The following is a 20,660-nucleotide window of genomic DNA, read 5'->3' as shown; positions in this document are numbered from 1 at the left end:
GATCTTTCCAATTGCACCATGATGCACCCGTGTTATTTTATCGTAAAAATTACAATCTCGTGTCATTTTAAGTTTGCACAGCGTGTAAGGAAAGGAAGAGGCGGTCAGATTTAGGTCGGAAAAACAGTAATTTTTTATTGTGATTGCACCGCTTGTTATTTTATTTCTTACAAATATGTAAAATACTAAAAACTAAACCTAATCCCTCAAAACCTCGAGGTGCCTTATTCACATGTGTTGACACCTTCGAGTTAACAAATCTTTTTTCAGAAGATTTCGCTCAAAAACGCCCTCTCTTCGTCATATTTATTTCCTTTGTTTCATTTTCCAATTTTTTAGAAAATTTTTCATGTCCTACATAAAGTTCTCAAGGGTCTCCTTTTGCTTCAATGCTCCTTATTTTGTTCTTTTTCCCAATCTAATCAAGGACAAGTTTGTCTTTTATTTTTTTCCCAACTCATCTTCCATTTCCAAATCAATCCATCCGTAAAATCTTTTTATAAGTGTATATATTTGTTTTACTATGATTTTATTTTGTTATAGACTTTTAAAAGCCTATGCACAGGCCACAACAAACCATTGATCGGGTAAGCCATGGCAAGAGGAATTTTTAAAAATGAGGTAGCAATTATCAAGCAGAGAGAGATTCCAAACGAGACGCGAATATACAGAGATGCTTTTAGATATGTTTCGTTCAGTGACAAATTCAAATTCGCAGTACGGCATAACACGCCCTGACACAGGAGGAAGGAATCTGTAGTGATGCGATGCCAAGTAGCGCTTTATCAATTTTCGCCACGTTATCAATTTAAGGTGTTGAGATATTGTTAATATTTGGAAGAATATGATTTGCACAATCAAGAGATAGAACACACTTGATTGTGTAGAAGGAAAAAAACTTACACGGCCCTAATTGTACAAATGAAACACCATAGACTATGAGTCATAGTCGTAGGCGGATCGAGTCTACCAACAGACACGATGAACAATAAGTAGAAGGCAGTGAGCACTATTTTAGCCAATCCACTCTTTACATGACCAAATCTCGCTTTCCACTGTTCTAAATTGCCAAAAGAGGCAAAATCATAAACGAAGATGAACATTACATATAGAATAAGGTATCGTCGAATACAATAAAGAATACAAAAATTCAATGAAAGAATTGTCCTATGCTATGTTCAAAGCCTAGCATTCGCGCTCTCTCTCTCTCTCTCGCCGTCCTCTGTTTTAAGAGAGGTTGCATTCTGGAGGGAGGCCTTGAGGGAACCTCTTGGAGTCAGAGCAGTAGTTGTAGATCATGTAATTCTGCTGCACCCATCTCAGCCTCCCTTGGCTGGTCGTGTCCAGCTCCTGCGTGAGCCAAGAACTGCCATCGCTCGAGGCGGCGTTGTCCCCGCAAGACGACGACCCGGAGGACCAAATGCAGGCGTCGGCGTCGAAGTTCCGGTACGAGGCTGTGAATGGAGCTCTCGACCAGTCTGTCTTCACAAGCCCGCCTCTCGTTGCCCAGTCGTCCGCGTTCCACGGGCTCGAGTAAATCCTCATCGGTTGGCTGCTGGGGAACGGGACGCCGCTCGATTCCGCGTTCTTGAATTCTCTGATTGGAGTGCCGTCCACCGAGAATCTGTAATGCGCGCACGCGGAAGTGTTTGAATAAATGCCGCGGGAGAAATCTGTTTTATCGCACATGTCAAGTGAGATTGCATTTTGGGGTTTGTCCCGATTCTTACATGATGCGTTGCGGGTTCCAGAGGATGGAGTAGGTGTGGAAATCGGCAGTCGGGTCGAACCAGAGATAGAATTGCTGTTCCCTGTTTCCCTTGCCTTGGCTGAACACATTGGTGTGAAGAATGTATGGATCGCCACTCAGGTTCCCCAAGAACTCAAAGTCTATCTCGTCCCACGCGGACCCTTTTGAGGATAGCTGCAATGCATATACACCCAAGAGCGCACACATATCAGCAAAAGATTACGAACGGCGGCTACTGACACATAGAGGCAAAGCTTGAGCTTTTCTTTTCATGGGCGGGTGGTAGTGGATACTTACATAGTAGGCAGTGACAGTGCCAGCAGAATTCCCAGGGACTAGCTTGAGCTGCATGTCGATTTTGCCGAAAAGATATTCGTTCTTGGATTGGAAGCCGGAGCCCGAAGCCTTGTCGAGAGAGAGAGTGAGGAGATCTCCGTTGTCGAGTATCTGAGCTCTGCCATCTCCCCAGGTTATGTCAAACTCCTGGTGGAAGTTGCCAGCAAGTGCAACCATCAGAGCATTGAGCAGAACGGAAGTCGAGAGAATGGCAAAGGCGGCGGCAGCAGAAGCCATGGTGGTCAAGAACACTGACTGAACTGAGACCGGAGGAGATGAACGAAAGAGAGGATGAACTCAATTTGAATGAGATGATGGGTGTTGTTTGTGATGAGAAGTACTGCGGAGCAATGGCTAATTTATACTTCGGGAGCGGTAGAGTTGAGCAAAGCAAGTGAAGGTTCGTTGATTACTTGCGCCAAGCCGACGGAAGGTCATAGGAAGGTGGAGGTTCGCTTAGCTGTGCTGTACCCAGTTGTCGCATGCAAAGAGTGCATTTTCCAAGACACGACGGCGCTTGTGCTTTCTCTCTTTCTACCTAGTTGCATAACGCGTTACGGCTTTAGTAAATTCAAGAAAACAGGTAGGGCCGGGCAGGTTATTACCAGCACAAATTCCCTTCCGCCGCGCTAAATACATTTCGTTGTTTTTCAAGACCCATCATGGGCCGGGCTGGCGTTTGCCCCAGCGCCTGCGCGGCCCGCTTCGGCCCACGGGCCTTCGTTCCCTAAATCAATTATCTTCTAACTGTTATGCAAGGCCCTTCTGTTAAGCCGGTGCAAGACTATACCACGTAGGATGACGAGTGTTCACGCCAGCAATTTCCGATCTAAATTGATCTGAATGAATAAATTGGCAAGCCGTCGTAATATTTATGACTAATATGGCAAATCATCAAAAGATTTAGAACTAAATTGACAAAATCGAAATGTTTGGGACTAAATTGGCACAATTAAAAGGTTTATAACCAAATTAGCCGCCGTACAATAAATTTTGGACTTTTTGGTCATCGATTTAAATGGCATTTCGATCTTCCTCTAAGTTAAATGGCCTGAACCGGGTGTGATTTGGGTATATTTTTGAACTTTAGGCGAGGTGTTCGGGCGGTGCACCATCATTTCTTTCTACGGGTAATAAAAAAAGAAAAAAAGCGACGATAAGATAATAACGATGCTGCTTAACGGTAACGGAGTCAATCAGTAGCCTTCGTTAAGCGCCGATTGCTGACTAATCGCGGGAGTGTCGTTGACCGATGCACTGGCCATCTAAAGTTCCGCCTCTATTATTCGGTGGGTGTGTGCAGCGTACAGCTTGCTGTGATGCGAACAAAAGATACTTATTCTCCATTTTGGAGGCATCATCCCCTTCTTCCCTGAACTTATATTTATTTTTCCAATTCCGTCCTCGAATTAACAATTTTTTGTGCAATAAAGTCCTTAGACTATGGAGCTTGTTACTTTTTTTTCCCAATTAAGTCCCCACTCCATCACCAATTTTGGCAAATTTGGACAAATCAAAAGTTTAGAGATTACATTGCACATTTGAGTAGAGTTCAAAGACCATTTATATCAATATTCTTATCCATAAGCGTCTCCATTCAAGCAACGAAATGAGGAGGCGACACTCGAGCATAACTTTGATTTTTAGCATCTAAATTTTTTTTCTTCCGCGAAACATACGTGTCATGAATTCAAAACGGTTTACTAGGCTAGAAGATAGTAATGATCGTCGCACAATATCACAAACACGATCAAACTAAAACACCGCGGCATTACACCACTGAGATGTGCGGTTCTTTTTTGGACCTAATCAAGTCCTCAAAAGGCTTCATTTCTGTCATTGTCAAAATCTCGGGATCACCGAGATGTAAAACATATAGAGGGTATTCCCCTTCCTCGAAGAAGATAAAAATACAAGGGGTATTGGGGGTGCGAGGCGGGTACTGATTCGTTAAAATAAGGAACTCATTCGCGGATCCCGCCTCACAAGATAGGGACAGGCCGCGGAGGCCTTGGTATGAGCGAAATCTCCCTATCTTTTAGCAAGGTTACCTCTTAATTGAACACCAAACACGTGCGTCACGAATTCAAAACGGTCGACTAAGTAACGATCACCGCACAGCATCGCGAACGCTATCAAACTAAACACCGCCGCATCACACCCCGATACGAACACCATCGCACGACTGGGCTCGAATCGAGAGACGCCGCGAGAATCCAAGCCCATCATCGCCCCCAACGCGCCTCATCCACGAAGCACAAGAAGCACAACGGCCAAAAAAAAACACACAACAGCAGCAGAGGCAAACACCACCCGATGATCGAGAGACGAGGAGGTCGCCCAATGGGCGCGGAGGACGCGGATCGCTGACGTGGCGGAAAAGAATAATTTGAAATCCCGCCTAAACCCCCCCGGGCGACGATTTCACGATTTAACCCCTCTCCCTTTATTATTTCCGCCTTCCGGCCTCTCTCCTCCAAGCCCATTCGACCATTCCTCTCTCTACGAAGAGAAAACCCTACGAGAAGGTCGTCGTCGTCGTCGTCGTCGAAGAGGTAAAAAAGCTCGATCGCTTCCGATCGGTTTCCGCCGCGGAATCGTTCGCCTTTTCCCCCCGCGTCTTTTGCTCAGGCCGGCGTTCGGTTCGGGTTTTGCAGGTTCCACAGCCATGAAGGGAGGCAACTCGAAGTCGCAGTCGAGGAACGCTGCGTGAGTTACCCCAATCGCTTCCTTTGTTTTCGTTCGTTTATTTTTTGGGATGTTCCCTTGCCTGATTCGATGCTCCCGGAGCTCGCGAACGCTGAGTGCTTCGCGCTCGCCGTAGCTCTCCGTGGTGTTTCAGATCTGAGATCTGTTTTCGCTGCGCGCGCCCCCGAGGAATCGGGATGGAAATCGCTCGCGCGAATATGTTGCGCGCGTGCGTGTTTTTGCGTGGCGATTGTGGAAGTGAATTCCTTTTTTTTTTTTTTTTTTGGGGTGTGATGTGCGGGTTGGTTGTGTGTGTAGGCTTTCGGTGAACAAGAGGAAAACGACTAAGAAGGAGAAGAAGGTGAAGGATCCTAACAAGCCTAAGAGGCCTGCCAGTGCCTTCTTCGTCTTCATGTAAGCCTGCCTATACACGGTCTTCGACATGCTCTGATCTTTGTCTGGGATGTCTCGAAGGGTTCTCGCCCTGTGCATAAGATGCGCGCTCTCTTGCTTTTTTTGCTTCTTTTTTTTGTTGTGCGTGTCCTTTTGTATGCTAAACTGGTTCGTCTGAGGATAGTCAAACCTGTTGATTTAGCTAGAAATTACGTGGTCAAAAGCAGAAGCGCATGGCTTGGAACTCTCTTTTTCTGGAACAGGACTCTAATGTGTTTGACTTAACTCTTAACTATTGTAGGGAAGAGTTCAGGAAGCAGTACAAGGAGAAACACCCTAACAATAAATCCGTTGCTGCTGTGAGTGGATCTATCTGCCCCTTTTCCCATCCTCGGGCTCCAACGGTTACTCTTGCTTACTGCGGTAGATACCGGGGGCTTTTAGCTTATGACTTTCTTTTGTCTGTTGTAATCATGTGAAAAAGGTTGGCAAAGCTGGGGGAGACAAGTGGAAGTCATTGTCTGATGCTGTGAGTGATTTATTGATTACTGAAGTTGCCTGTCCTTGAGTGGGGATGCGAAGTTTGTGACTTGATCTTATCCGCGAACGTAATTCTATATATGGGCTAAACTTGGCGGTGTGGAAATTGCAGGATAAAGCTCCTTATATAGCCAAGGCTGATAAAAGGAAGGTTGAGTATGAGAAGACCATGAAAGCTTACAACAAAAGACAGGTACATGAGTCGATAGGCTGTGTAAGTGTAGCTGTTTCTCGGTGGTATAAGAAAGTGTTTTCGATGACACCATTTATTCATGGGGTTGATTGCACTCGTGGCAACTAGGCTGAAGGTACCAAGGCTGATGAAGAGGAGTCTGAGAAGTCTATGTCTGAGGTGAACAATGAGGAGGAAGATGAAGACGAAGGCAGCGATGAAGTGAGTTGAATCTCTGTCATTGTTATGAAGTCAGCTCTTTCCAGCCTTGTATATATAGTGATTTGCTATTTCTTTGCTGATTGCAGGATGATGACGATGAGTAGATATTTGGGAAGGGAAGATAGTTCTTATCTAGGTCATCAAGGCGGTTTAGTTATCTTTTATCAAGGCATCTGTAGTTTGATGCTCATTTATTTTTTGGTGGCCCTCTGATTTTGTTCCCTTTGAAGAATGAACACGAGTACTTGCGGAAGGGGGAGGAGAGCACAGCGACATGTATTGTGCTTTAATGACTTTTAGATGGGGGCTTTTTATATTGTGTAGAGCTATTATTAAGTAAATTCGATTTGTGATTTTATCCAGTTGGTAATTTCCTTCTTATATTTCACTTCAATTTTACTTCAATGTTGAGCTAGTTCTAGTTTAATCTGCAAATATCGCCCGGTATGCTTGCAATCTATTGTATATTTGTCTCTGAAGCACGCGATGTGGTGGGATTAATTGTTTCACTGATTGATAATGGTTGTTTCCGTGCTGTGAAATAAAACTTTTATGGAGTAGATGTAAATGTGCTGATGTAAATCTGAATGCCAATTTTTGTTTCTTGACAGTGGAATTGTGATCTAAGATGAATTGGATTGAAGTTGAGTTTGGATAGCTTATTTGCGTGCACGATCGAAGCTTTAGCTAATCTCTAGGCCTGCATGTTTTTTGTCTCTCATAAGGAGACCCCGTCTCAATGGGCTATTGTTTTTCTTGTCAGTCTCGGTGACCAAGAGCGTGATATAATTTGGTGAAATCGAATATGCAGCTACTGGTGATTTAGTCTTTGAATCGTTGTGATGAATGCTATGTTGGTTTATAAAATTTTACTGAGGACGAAATATATGGTGGGAAATTATTCAGCATCAAAGCCTAACCTTGGCTGTGGGCAGATTGAGTTTCGGTTTACTGCTTTGACGTTTTGTCTGGAAAAAGTTGAAAATGAATAAAGCGGTGGTGATGTTTGGTAGATAAACGGTTCATGGTTAAGAATTGTTGCTCCGTAGTATTTTTGCTTAAGACGCTGTTCTCTCGGTTATGGTTACGTGTGAGCTTGTCTGTTTGCCAGGATGCTGCTTTTTGGACAAGAGTTTTCGTGAAGATGTAGTTGGTTGGATATGTTCCACTGGCACTGGCGACCAAGTAGCGTGCATCCTAGGTGAAACGCTTGGTGGCCGAGTGCGGTGCGCTTTGCATCTTGGCTAGAATTGCGAGTATCCAAGAGGGATGACCCCACTGTCTTTTGAGCATCTGTACCCGCTTAGGCTTTATGTAAAGCCGAAAGATTTTTCAATGTAAAGCAGCTAAAAAGGCATTCTAGTGTAACCATCGCCTTTTGTAGATAGGCATGAAGCCCGAGTGCTTGGTGCGCACGTACTTGAAATTCTGTGAAATGGCGATGTGTTATTTCGGGACCCAAACTGGGCCTCATCTTTTCGATGGTTAAGGCACGTTTTTCCGTTTTATCGGCAATAGTAGTAGGCATTCTTCACGAGGAATCATTTTAATCTTGCCGTCTTCCGGCAAAATCCTTCGCATCAACACAATGTTGAACACTGGCTCTGCTCATTACAACCGACTTTCCTTCTCTTGCGACAACATGCATGACAAGTCTTGCCGATCTCAACATATACTGGATGTTTTGCCAGACTAAATTAACCAGTGTAGCAACGAAATTATTATTGAAAATAGCACGCCCCTCAGTATCAGCAAATGAGTCCAGAAGTGAAGAGAACAAAAACTTGAACTCCAAGGTAAGCACTGCCTACTAATTGCAAAACCTGCTTTCGGGATCTGGACCAAAGAGAACTATAGCACTTTACAGGTACGTTGGAGTAACAAACCCAAGAAGGGGAAAAATAACATCGACAAGAGCGCACGCCCAAGATGAGAAGGCTCCCTTGCACTTTCGCCATAGACATGCGAGTGCCAAGCTCGAAAGATGATGCCCTGAGCTTGTGATGTAAAATCTGAAATCCTTTGGTCAATGCGTCAAGTTACAAACCCATCTCGCCCAAATGAATGTGGTATCACATGAGGATTAGTAGGTACACGTCTGCAGTTTCCTAAAGGTCACCATTTACAAAGTTTTCCATTTTGATCATTTCCCACTTGCGTGTGAACTGTCTTTGACATCTGAGGGATGTTCCTCTGTTTGAACTGGTTTTCCATGTTTGTCATGCCACAAGCCAACAGGTATCTCCATGGAACAGAACTTGACATGCTTCTTAAGTATGGTAAAGTCGGTCGCTTCCCCGAAACAAATCAAGGCAAACTACCAACCAACAGCTAAATATATTTCTGCAATCTCAGTGAAGTTGCGGTAAAATGCAATGATGCAGGCAAGAATAGCGTTACTGGCTGTCCACCCAATGGTCAACCTCGTCAAATTATCAAGGAGAGATCATGCCCATCTCTAAATCTCTAGGAGATCTTCAATTTCAGAGAAGCCACATATATTCGATCAGATGCCTTACAGTTTATACTGTAGCCAAATGAGAACCAGCCAAGCAGTTGGATCATTCTTCCCAGTCAGAAAGCAGTGGTCTCCTTGGAAGCCGCAACTGCCAATTACAAAGGAATTATGCATTTCCAAACAAACAGCCAGAATACTATTCTAACTTCAAAAAGCAGACACGTGTTTCTGACCTTAGACTTTGTTGTCCTCCAGCCTCCAGAGTTCTGCTTTTTAGGACTGTATGCAAATTTCTCTATGGACTTTAAAGCATCATTCTCAGCCTGGTCTGAGCATTTTACTACAACCTGCAATTTCGCAGAGAACTGCCAATTAACCGTCCATAGGGCAAGTTCTACTGTTCTAGATCATCCAATTCAAAAAAGTGGAGCACCCCAACCAGTAATGTTTTTCTTGTCAAATTGATTCCCTGCATTTTAATTAGAGAGAAGTCTACTATCTTCAAACTCATATCATTACCATCTCACCTCTCTTTACCAGATCAACAAGCAGACTATGGGATGAAAACTGTCACTCACAAAAAATTACATTTTATCGGCTAAACTGAACTCAGATTGCATAACAATCTTTGGCAAAATGGACACAGAAAATCTTTCTAATGGACCTCATAAACCAAAGTAAATCTAAATTAATATGATTAAAGGTAAAAGAAAAATTAAATTACTTGTTCTGCTTGGAGCTTTTATATATTTGTTTTTTGTGGGCTCAAACAGAATGTGAACATTCCTAATGCTAGCATAGCATGATCAGGATACCAACCTATATGAGATTCATCATACTTTAATAATGGAACCATTGACAAGCCATACACTAAACTCACCTTTGTATCAGTGTCCTCTAATGATTTCAGCTCCTTAATCTCCAATTGATCGGCAAAAAACAAGATCTGCACCTCAATTATTTGACTGTCAGAAACCAAATAGAAAACAAAGGGCCTCATAATAGCAGGCCAGAAATTGAGATCACTGCAAGTTGTCCACAATACACATCATGCCAAGTTAAGATACTACGAGAAATTCATAGGTTTTATTTGGAACATACCTTGTTGAGTAGGTCGATATTAGAAGCATCAGTTGCCATGATCCGTACACCGAGACAATTTCCAGGAGAACTACAAAACGGGCAAAAGATGGTCTGGAACACACATCCATCTTCTTCACACCAAGTAGCTTGTCCCCGATGTCCATCAGTCGTATCATCCCAGAGTTGCTGAGCTACTGATGAAACATCGGTTATTAACACTTGTATTCCTGTTGGCGTGCAAACATTGCCAGCTCCGATCTTTTCTTCCACCAGTTTTGCCAAGTGGACTTTGGACAGCGAGGTTGGTGAGGATGGGACAAAGAAATTGCTTTCAGGAAGACCAAAGGGGGCCCGGCAAAGAGAACAAGAAATCTGGTGTCTCTTGTCCCCAGCAGCTATGACACGATCAGTGACTCGGAATGATGAAGCCACACTTGATTTCTTGCATATCCGTTCTGCTGGTTTATTTTCAGAATCAAACTTGATTCTCCGATTAGCATCTCCATGGGTTGTTGACTTTTCGGTTGAACTATAGGTGTTGAAAGCATTTGAATGTTCATCCATGACAGTGCCAGCTAATGGAGAAGATATGAACTTTTTCCTTTTTTGTGCATGAGAATTGACACTCGAGCACATAGTTTCTTTCTCTGAGCTCAAGCCAAAGGTTCCGGTTGCAGCTTCTCTTTGAGAGGTTATAATAGCAGAACATTGGGTTACAGAATGAGCTTTGCTAAGACCTGATAAGGACACTGAATGAGGTGAGAATTGATCTGGGAAATCGACGGAAGACTGAATTACTGATGAGGGAGAAGTGTTATCCTTAGATAGAGATCCCCCAGCATGAGAGGCAAAGCTGCTATATATATCGCATGTATCCTTCACTAGTACTTCAGGATCCTCACGAAACTCATTGCTGTCTGCTACAGGGCACCTGCTTAAAATGGAAATAAAGAGACGAAGCTTATCATCTCGTAGAAAACTAGTGCAGAGTGACTTTTCCAAAAAGATGTTCAATTATTTCAACCTAGGAAGTCTATGGAATGACGTAAGCGGTTAGTATTAGAAAAAACTTCACAGTGCATAATTTGCGAGTAACTTTGCAGAGCATTCCCTTATGAGTATATATGCTTTCTAAGTTTACCTCGGGTTTTCCTCAAAATCACAGTCCAGGTCTATATATTCCCTCTTTCTGTCACAATCCATAACAGCTGTTTGGAGGGGATTTGGTTCAAGATTTCCTCGAGATGTTAGCTGGATGAAAGCAGCCTCTTGCTTTGAATCAGAAATTAGCTTCAGTTCCACACAATCAGAATCACCTGGATTATTCTTTCTAGCAAGCAGCTTACTTTGCTTGATGCATGAAGCAGTCTCTGGATCCGTGCAAGAACCCGGTACCATATCCACGGTTTTATCACCAACCTGTCCCTGTAAGCAAAACGAGAAGAATCATTTACTTGGTAGTTGGCTGATTCTGTCATTCATTGACTATAGACACAAGCAGCAAAAATTAGAATCAGAAAAGTAGACATGAATTGCATTATACCCCGACATCTCTGAAGAACGATTTCAAACCCTCAAGTGATGCATCCAAGGACTCGTACAGATTGATGGATTTCTTGAGCCACTTTGTAATATAAGCTCTGTTCCTTTCTTCACGAAAGCGTTCATCTGCTTTCAAAATATAATTTCTTAGAGAATGACTAAATTCATAAGTAGACCACCTAAAGATTGCATCATATGCCAGTAAGCTAATAAAAGCGCCGATGGCAGTGATTCGAGAATCGAAACTACGAAAAGTCATATCTGGAGCAGCAATATCCTCGCTAATGTCAGGGCTAGTACTATTATTAGTTCAACCCCACAGCTTCCGCTTAATATTGTCTTGTTCTACATTTAACTTTTTTTTTATATGAGACAGATGTTAACGATTTCTCACTAAAAACCTAAGCTATTAAGTGGGAAATGTATGCATATAGCATTAGTTCATTTCTGATTGGTCTGTTACGTTTGTAATCAGAATAACAATGTTGTCTTGGACACAAAATGTATCGTGTGAGGCTGAGACATGCATCTCCAACCCGTGAATGAGGTTGCCAACCATTGAAGTGTGAGAATCTTTAATGAAGATCGTCAGACTGATTAAAGCAGGACGGATGCTGTATAGATGGCTGAATAGGGCAGTTGCACATTTCAGCCTTTCCATCTTGAAAAAGGGAGAAAAAATAGATGGATGACAATGCTGAAGGATATAAGATAGCTGTGAACCTCCATTGTGATGAGGTATAACTTCATAAAAGCATAGCGCTCCCTACAAGCAACAGTCAATGCTGAACACCTGCTATGTCTCTGCCATTATCTTTTCTCCACGTGGTGTTACTTCTAGTCTTGCCCTGATGGAATCATTCTTAGCATGCATCAATTAAATACCATTTCTTTTGTATCTTTCCCCCCCTATAATTAGTGATAATTCTCTAAAGTGGGACGACTATATGGCTGTATCAGATTTCTAACATGTAAAACCAATCTATTGAGGAAAACAATCATACATTGTCATTGATGGTCAATGTTCTTAAACCTGCCCGGTCAAAGAACCAGTAGGCCTGGCGGTTCAAGGGTCAACATGTTCAACCGGCTTTTGAACTGTTTGAACGCCGTTTGTCTTAAATCACATATTTTATTAATTTATAGTACCATCTAGACAGTCATCCACTGCATAGCTATGTTGGTTGAGGCACTCCTTGCTTGCTTTGGTGGTAAGGGGATAGAATCCCTTGGCCTTATCTATTAAATGATGAGTAAAATAATCTGTTGTCATGTTTGAACAAAGAGTCAATGGCCAAGTGTACAGCGTCCCAAGTGCTTTTCCAAGTGAACAAAGGTTCAAACCTTGCTCGTACAAGGTTGATTAATTTTTTTATAAAACCGGTCAAACCATTGTGAGGTGCACCAGGTTAACCGGTTCAACAGGGTCCACATCAGGTTTGACCGGTTCTTAACCACTCCGATTCTCTCACAGAAACCAGACCATGCTCCGATTCTCGCTTCAATAAGTCCGGTCCGGGTCTGAAAGCACTGTTGATAGTCTATTAAAACTTAAAAGCAGAACCCTTACCTAAAAAAATGATGGCCCCATAATCAAGCGCATGTCTTATGCAACGGCCTGCATAGAAGTAAGACAATGTAATACTTTCATCTCCAGAAAATGTTAGTGATCCCATTAAATGCAAAAACACAGCACCAAAATTTCCAACGAGATAATGCAAATGTACAAAAGGTTTCTCAAGATGAACATAGGCATATAGAAACTGTTACATCAGTGGAAGCACTATTCATAACATAAATGTACCTGCAGCCTGATTTAGAGTACGAAAGGCTTGTTGACAGTACCACTCATTTCCACCCAGAAGGTTCTTCGATGACTTATGAGTGTCATTATATTTCTTTTTTAATGCAACTTGGATGTCATTCCTGATAAGAAGCTAGCATCAATCAGCACATTTTGCTATTAGTGAATATTGTAGTGAGAAAGTTTAGCACTTACACATTGGGGAATGGAATGCCAACAATTATCTTGGACAGTTAAGGAATCAGAGGTAAAAATCAATTTTGACATTACCGACAACTATCAGAGGAAATTGCAGAACATAAAGGTGGCATACAGTTAAAAAACAAATTTGCTAAAGAGGATACAACCGCGCGGGCATTTTCATCAGAAAAATCGATTCCCTCAGAAACCTGCAAATATCACATTCAGATGATCTTACATGCAGCGGTGATAATGTGAAGCTGAATGAGAAGTTCTAATTAGTACTACCCTGGAGAAAAATAGGAACTAAAAATTATTTGCATTTTCTTTATAACATGCCAGACATATCCATTAGAAATACGCCATTATCTGTCTTTTCCTCCAACTCCTTGACTTTTGATCTCTAAACTTCCTTCTCATTTCATTCCAAGGCAAAATCTTTCAGTATGGAGAAAAATACTAGTTATACTCTCATGTTTTAATCACTTCAAATTTAATCTCGTTAATCCTTCAGGTTTTTAGAGGACTGAGACTCACCTTTCCTCTACAAACGGCAAGGAAAGCAGCTCCTTTCTTCAGTTCTCCTGAGGACCCCACTTTACTGGACTGGGTATGTTCTAGCCTCTTAGTTCTTCTCTTTTTATCAGCAACAGCTTTATTGCCTTGGCGAACTGAATCGTAATAACCTTTCAAAACAGCCTCAAAATCTTCCTGGCCCCCTCCCCTTGGTTCTGTGTGCATGGAATTAGCAAATAATTAACAAACAAAATGAAATAACTAGGTAGTTGAAGTTCTAAGAAGTCTAAGTGTTGTGACTAGTGAGTGAGTGATATGAGATATAGTACCAAAGAAACAAAGTTATGTACTGATATGGCAGCAAAACTGGTTTGCAAGATAAACCAAAAAGGGGAAACGAAGACGAGCTCATATGAAAGGCTTACCCACAAAGAGGGACTTTCGTACACTTAGCCGTAACCATTGACCTGTTTCATGCCATCGACTACATAGTTTTTCCATCAGCTTGTAACTTGGGAAGAACACAAGAGATCCACCTGGAACAATCTTAAAAATTTCCTCCAAAGTTTTGCCAAGTGCATCCTACAAAATGATAAGAGAAAATTCCTTTGTGACATATTAGGTGAAGAGCTACACTAGATCAAGGACAAGAACGAGAAGCACAGATTACCTGGAATGCATACACATGTGCTGTTTTATAGCTCGCGTTCAAAGGATAATTTTCGGGTCCAGTTGAAACTACAGCAGCACATACCTGCCAAAAGGAGAAAAGCTTGATCATTGCCGTTGTCAACACACACAGAGTAATCGACCACATTCAAGGCACAAGAAAACATGGCTGGCACCTGTGATTTGACATTGATCACATGTGGAGCTTCCAGACAAGTGCCAAATTGAACACCGAGCTCAGTTGAGAAGGAGTTCGTTGGTGATAGTGTGCTATAGAGAATGGGAAATAACGATTATCATGAAGGACTTCCAAAGAGAACATAAATAAAGACAAGCCTAACATTTAGTTTAGAAACTCCATTTCTCAGCACGTGTGAGAATGCTCTTGTACATGCTCACTACATATTCTTCTAGCTGCGTTATTACTACAGTCTTTTTTCCGTAAAAAGAAAATACCAAGCTGATTTGCTTACCCAGATGTTAAAATTACTGACAAGGAGAGATCAGCGATGTCTCTGAACACCACTGCCGGATTTAAGCACCACAAACTAAAAATATGTATCGGGTAGCCAATGCCCTGTTCTGCATTTAGTGACGTTATGTCTTAGAAAAGTAACTACTTGAGCATTTAATATTGTCTGAAATATCAAATAAATACATAAAATATGATCTGACTACATTAGCACAAATAAATTTGCGCTTTACTACAATAAAAGGAATTAACTCAGTAGTTATAAATATCTAATCACGCTTGATGCTTGTCTATCCACCTGTCGCCCCTTAAATTCAGGAAACACACATTTTCCTAATTGCGGTATTTTTAGAGGCGCCATTACATAGAAAAAAAAATTATATACATATAAATATATACACACATATCTCTATGAACATGATGTTTCTAAAACCTTCCAGCAGAAGAGTCGAATTGCGATGACAATAGCTCGAACTGACGGACGTATCTAAATGCATAAATCAAGGAAACTACAACAAGAATAATTGGCCTTTATGCCAATGCCGTCTAAAAATCACTTTTCTGTCCAAACGTTTGTACTCAGTATCAGAAAATTTCCAGACTTACTGCAGATTTAAGAAAGACTGTCGACTACTAATTACTCACTTTTATCTCGCTTGATATACCGCTGCAGAGAAAGCTGATAATCAAATGTATGACCCCCATTTCGAGAGAAAAAATAAGTAAGTGCGGAGAATAGCCCTGCGACAAAATGTCGATGTCAATCCGCAATGTTGCAAGAAAAATTGCTCAACGAGCCAGCTCAGTTTTTAGTAGAGACAAGAAACTGAACCTTCTAGCGTGATCACAGACAGGCCACTTAAATGGGGGTCTTCAGAGTCCAAATCTGTAGCAGCTTTAATTGCCTTAAGTAGAATAATCGAGTCAATAATAATTAAATTAACATATCTAATAACGCATGTATAAAATCTAAACAGTATAGCACCTTTGTAGCACAATCTAACAAAATTGGGAAGCATTGCTGTGATATATGAACCTCTTGAAGCTCTCTCACGGCATCATCACCCGTCCAACTGAGAAAACATGACAGTAGCAACAGTTCAGGACCATGCCAGACAAAATCTCCTTAATTTCTGAAGATGCAATGGAATTCCATCTCTTAAGTCAGCATAGAGGTGTAATCTGGTAAGTAAGATTATTTTTCATGCGCCGTGCAAACTTAAAAGCAACTTATTTGTTAGAGCATTTACGACAACACTTATCGTATTTAGAAAATTTTATTTAACTTCAATAGAGAAAATCTGACAATGAAGGAAACACCAATATTGAAACTAAGAGGCCTATAGTTGGAGATATTAGCTGACGTAAAATGCCAAGTTTGCTCACAGCACCCGTAAGAATCTTCATCAAATAAAAAGCATCATAGCATGCTGCACGAGTAACGATAGACTATTTCGAAAAAACAAGTTCATATGCAGTTATAAATCATCACGTGCAATACTGATAGACTTGTTTAAGTTGAACAGATGAAATTCTTTGTGTTTCATGCACTATAATCATTTTTAGCGTACTTGGGACAACTTTCTCTAGTAAATAGTGGCCGTGGATAGAAAAATAGTAACGGGTAAACAGCCAAAAAAGAAACAAGACAGTAAGAATGCAAACAGTAACTGAGGTTTCTCACCAAGAGACATGGTGCTGAAAATCTCGCTTCTCTAATGAACTCTTTTTCCGCTCCATCCAACTCATGAGGTCCTGTGCATTTGCAGTACTTTCAGTTTCTTAACAAAATCTTTTGAGGTGCTAAGTAGAATGAGATAAATAAAACAACAATATTACCTGTGCCATTTCACATAAAGGTTGATAAATCATGGCGTTGACAGGGCAAAGTTGCTCCAGTTCATCCTGCAATTCTGCCATAGGATGTAAAAATTTACAACCACCATCAACCGTTAAAACAGAAAAAATAATTTCTGTCTAGCATACTTTGGAGAATATCTTCTTCAATATCCACGCTACCAGCTTCACGACAAATATCCTCTATATTGCTGTCAACAAAGTAACCAGCTTTATAAATGAGATTAGAAGCCAATATGGACCAAGTTCGACAAATAACAACATTCTCTCTACTAGATTAGTGGTGCTTTTTAACCACACTTGATGGAAAGAGCAAATTCGACGTGGTTTGTGCCTGTTGAAGTTTCTGAACATTTTATTTCTGACTTATGTGATGTGACGAATAAACCAGGAGTCAAAATGACATACTGGGCTTCATCAAGAATTATGATTGCTTCCTTTATATCCACCTCCATCGCTCCCCGAACAACTGGATTAATGATGTAGTTATATGGACAGAAAACAAGTTGTGCATAATCTGCCATAGATCTTGCTGCATAATATGAACAGCCTGAAATGCAACAATGTTCCCTCAGAGATGTCATCAAAGCAAGACAGAGAGAGACAGGAAACGTTTTTTGAAACATGTAGCGCACCTTTCACAACTTGACCGATTTTCACAAGATCTTCTATGTCATGTGCCTCGTGGCAACCCCCTTTCTGAAGGGAAGGATGCGCTTTAACTTTATTAGCATTTCTGTAAAAAGTTTCAAGATAGTGATTTCTTTCCATGTCCGTAAAGCAATAAAGAACTTATAGGGATATAACTCACTGGAATTCGCAGCATCCACCATCTCGATTTCGCAGAAGCATCTTGCTGGAGTTCCAATAACATAATTTAGAGAGTCATAAATCAAACTTGACTAGACAGAGGAAAAAAAAACATATGCCCTCTGGATAAAAGCATCACCATTCTTCATCAATGTTCTCTTTCCCTCGGACTTTTGAATTTGTGCAATAATGTCGCCGAGAGGCCTAAACAAAAAAAAGATGCAGATGGAAACAGAAAAGCTTCAACAAATGAACCTTTAAACCCAAAGCTGTTCAGATGTCATTGATACAAGAATGCTAAAAGAATAACTATTTCCAAGACCCAGTAAGTTCAGGACAAAGTTTTAATCTGTATTGTTCCAATAAGTTCGCAACAGTACTTTCTTGATTCGTTGAATCTCTAAATCAAGAATGAATTGTCATGTTTGGAAAGAAGCAACACCAAGTGCAGCTGCAATGTTCCGATTTAGAAAACAAAAGATGCAATACTCAATCCCTGCATGCATCCGAGACCAATGCACGGATCCCACAACATGGGGAGGTTACAGTGGGATTGGATGCGCTTTATATGTAGCCAGTGTAAAGGACACATTTATGGCTGCCTGCTCCTTCAATCTATTAACAAAGAGGTGGCATAGCAGCTGGTAGGCTATATGAAAGGACTAATCCATCTGCTCATTTTCAAGCAGTGGGGACCGGGAAGAACAACAGAATGCTCACGTCTTGAACCATAGTAAAAATGAAATTCTCAGGACTAGCACATTGTCGAGTATTAAACACGGGTTGTGAGGAGTGATAGAGGCCTACCAAAACAGCCATTGGCACCCGGTAAGCAGTTTTCCGATATTCTCGAATGACTTGAGAAATTTGAGAGTGTGTCCTCCTTTCAAACAACACCAAATCAAACATTTAGTCAGTAAAGCTTATAAAACTCAGTTGGTGAGCTCCTGTGGTCGGTCATCATGTAACGTCAAAAAACGTTCTATCCCCAAAGCACTTACTTCAATTTATTTCTAGAAGATACATGGAGAAAACATTTCCGAGTATCTCATCACTCGGAACATTTGCCTCGTTACGTAGAGCAAAGCCAATTTATAAAGGTCGGGAGTTCAGTAATATTTGAAATTGCCATTATATTCATATGAAGAAGAGAACACAATGTAACTTCGCATCAACATAAGCACCAAAAACTTAAGTACGGAACAAAAGTTCGGTCAATTTGCAAAGTCACTGCGCATGGCTGCTAAATTTAGGTACTCCAGTCAACGTAACCAACATGTGCACCATATATCTGTAACCATCTCATTTTTTTCCCATCCTTACAAGATAACTATTGATACCTTAACAATTCCACCCGAGTAATTCCAGAAAAAAGAACTCACGTTGAATAAAAGATGGTGGGTATTGACTTTTTTTTACTCTTGCCATCTGGTACTGGTACTGACTGAACTGGCTCGAGATTTCCTGGCGCTGTATTGCCTAACCAAAATAACATATTGGTTACATGCTGGATACAGATTCTAACAGAAACTATATCAAATCAATCAATGTCCTCGTCTTCGATCAAGGGAAAAAAAAATCAATATCCCCGTCCCCCTTGGAAAGAGACATTGATGCCTGCTGCATCAGCCACTTGATGAGCTAGACTCAACATTTCTCCCACGTTTCGCACATTTAGGCAAAGAATGCCGCCGCCATTTACCATCCACTACCTAGAGCTACCATCGAACGTTAGGTTTCCGAAAAATGATCAGCCCGAAGACTCTCACCTGAAGGCTCCGCCTCAGGAACGAACCCGCCGCCGTAATTCAACGGATCCACCAACGCCTCCGGAGCACCCTTGGACTGCGATGGATTCGCGACCTGGCCCTTGGATTTGTGATTCTGCTGCCAGGCGAGGGCGGAGCAGAGCAGCGAGAGCGACTTCCCGGTGCCGGTCGGCGACTCGAGCAGCGCGTGGCAGCGGCCTTCCCTCAGGGCTCGGTCGAGGGTGGACACGACCCGGCCCATGAACGCGAGCTGAGTCCCGTACGGCTGGTACGGGAACTCCACCGGCACGCCGCCGATGTGGAGGACGTTCCTAGGGTTCTTCGGGGCCGGCTTCGGCCTGACGATCACGCCTTTCCCTGGTTTCGCAGCCACCATCCTCGCTTCCTTGGCGTCTCCTTCGCCCTGAGGAACCCGATCGAAGGGTGAAAATGGAGAGAGGAGAGGGTTTATTGGCGGCGTAGCTGAGCTTTTTTGGGAAATTTTGGCGCTCTGGCGGGAAAACGGAGGAGCGCGATTTGGGAGAAAATTTGAGTTGCTGACCTCAAAAAAAAAAAAAAAATTTAATATGTAATGGGATACTTTGAACTTTTAATTTGTTTAAAGTGATTTCTAAACTTTAGCTGAATATGCAATATAACCCCTAAATTTTTAGTAGATTTTAATGTAGTCCCTGAACTATATAAAAATATTCAATGTTGTCATTCTATTTATTTAAGTTCGAGGATAATATTTAACATTTTCATATGGTTCGGTGATTAAATTAAACGTGTACTAAAAGTCCGGGAACTACATTGAATCGTTAAAAGTTAAGAGGCTACATTGCACATCGGGCTAAAATTTAGGGATCGTATTAAACAAATCAAAAGTTCATAAACACATTTCACGTTGAGAAAAGAGAAAATGACACAAACAGTCCCTGAACTTTGCCCCGATGTGCAATTTGATCCCTGAACTTTTGATTTGTTCAATGTCATCCATGAACTTTTGATGTATGTTCAATTCAGTCTCCGAACTATAGGAAAATGTTTAATGCAGTCATTTCCATTAATTCAAGTTGAGGGACTACATTGAACATTTTCATATAATTCATGGACTAACTTGAACATGTACCAAAAGTTAAGGAATAACATTGAACAAAATAAAAGCTTAGAGACCACATTGAACATTAGTTTAAAGTTCAAGAATTATATTGAATAAATTAAAAGTTCATAAATCAAATTACATATTAAATCAAAAATCATAGACTGTTTGTGTCATTATCCCTCGAAAAAACATCAGTGTTATTTTCCCAAAAAAGAGAAATTCGCCGGTGACCCACCCGTGACAAAACTATGGGCTTTGACTTGGCTCTTCGTTTTCCTTTTTGTTTCGGGGGGGACCAAGTATTCATTTTTGTTG

At 41.4% G+C, this 20,660-nt stretch overlaps 3 protein-coding genes across 4 annotated transcripts; 1 reads left to right on the top strand and 2 right to left on the bottom strand.

Moving 5' to 3' along the window:
* Positions 1-1,044: 1,044 nt before the first annotated feature.
* Positions 1,045-2,393, bottom strand: LOC115667310 (xyloglucan endotransglucosylase protein 7-like). Its single transcript, XM_030588910.2, has 3 exons — positions 2,048-2,393; positions 1,731-1,924; positions 1,045-1,624 (listed from the first exon to the last, which is right to left on the bottom strand). Exons 1-3 carry the CDS (start codon positions 2,321-2,323, stop codon positions 1,228-1,230), a joined length of 867 nt encoding a protein of 288 aa, XP_030444770.1. The 5' UTR covers positions 2,324-2,393; the 3' UTR covers positions 1,045-1,227.
* A 2,143-nt stretch (positions 2,394-4,536) lies between these two features.
* Positions 4,537-6,482, top strand: LOC115667319 (high mobility group B protein 3-like). Its single transcript, XM_030588925.2, has 8 exons — positions 4,537-4,641; positions 4,744-4,795; positions 5,093-5,188; positions 5,469-5,526; positions 5,652-5,696; positions 5,820-5,900; positions 6,009-6,101; positions 6,188-6,482. The coding sequence occupies exons 2-8, from the start codon at positions 4,755-4,757 to the stop codon at positions 6,203-6,205; spliced, it is 432 nt and encodes a 143-aa protein (XP_030444785.1). The 5' UTR covers positions 4,537-4,641; positions 4,744-4,754; the 3' UTR covers positions 6,206-6,482.
* Positions 6,483-7,798: 1,316 nt separating this feature from the next.
* LOC115666787 (uncharacterized) lies at positions 7,799-19,751 on the bottom strand. 2 transcript variants are annotated; one of them, XM_056308923.1, is made up of 28 exons: positions 19,262-19,751; positions 18,875-18,971; positions 18,300-18,375; positions 17,632-17,696; positions 17,494-17,538; positions 17,318-17,418; positions 17,091-17,232; positions 16,812-16,873; positions 16,665-16,738; positions 16,510-16,580; positions 15,811-15,898; positions 15,658-15,730; positions 15,471-15,566; positions 14,827-14,935; positions 14,530-14,623; positions 14,355-14,438; positions 14,110-14,266; positions 13,706-13,899; positions 13,333-13,377; positions 13,184-13,212; positions 12,989-13,110; positions 12,755-12,802; positions 11,186-11,310; positions 10,784-11,061; positions 9,661-10,573; positions 9,440-9,505; positions 8,793-8,906; positions 7,799-8,707 (listed from the first exon to the last, which is right to left on the bottom strand). In XM_056308923.1, exons 1-28 carry the CDS (start codon positions 19,635-19,637, stop codon positions 8,663-8,665), a joined length of 3,789 nt encoding a protein of 1,262 aa, XP_056164898.1. In that variant the 5' UTR covers positions 19,638-19,751; the 3' UTR covers positions 7,799-8,662. The 2 variants fall into 2 exon arrangements, with proteins under 2 accessions (XP_056164898.1, XP_030444314.2); XM_030588454.2 differs by having other exon boundaries at positions 10,784-11,067; positions 19,262-19,750.
* Between the last annotated feature and the right edge of the window lie 909 nt (positions 19,752-20,660).

Source organism: Syzygium oleosum, unplaced genomic scaffold (assembly GCF_021117445.2).
Source record: "Syzygium oleosum isolate NSW1041296 unplaced genomic scaffold, Sole_v2.1 Sole_v2.02, whole genome shotgun sequence".
Classification (NCBI taxonomy): Eukaryota; Viridiplantae; Streptophyta; class Magnoliopsida; order Myrtales; family Myrtaceae; genus Syzygium; species Syzygium oleosum.
Note: the sequence above shows the minus strand (reverse complement) of the source record. Positions and strands in the feature narration are given on the sequence as shown.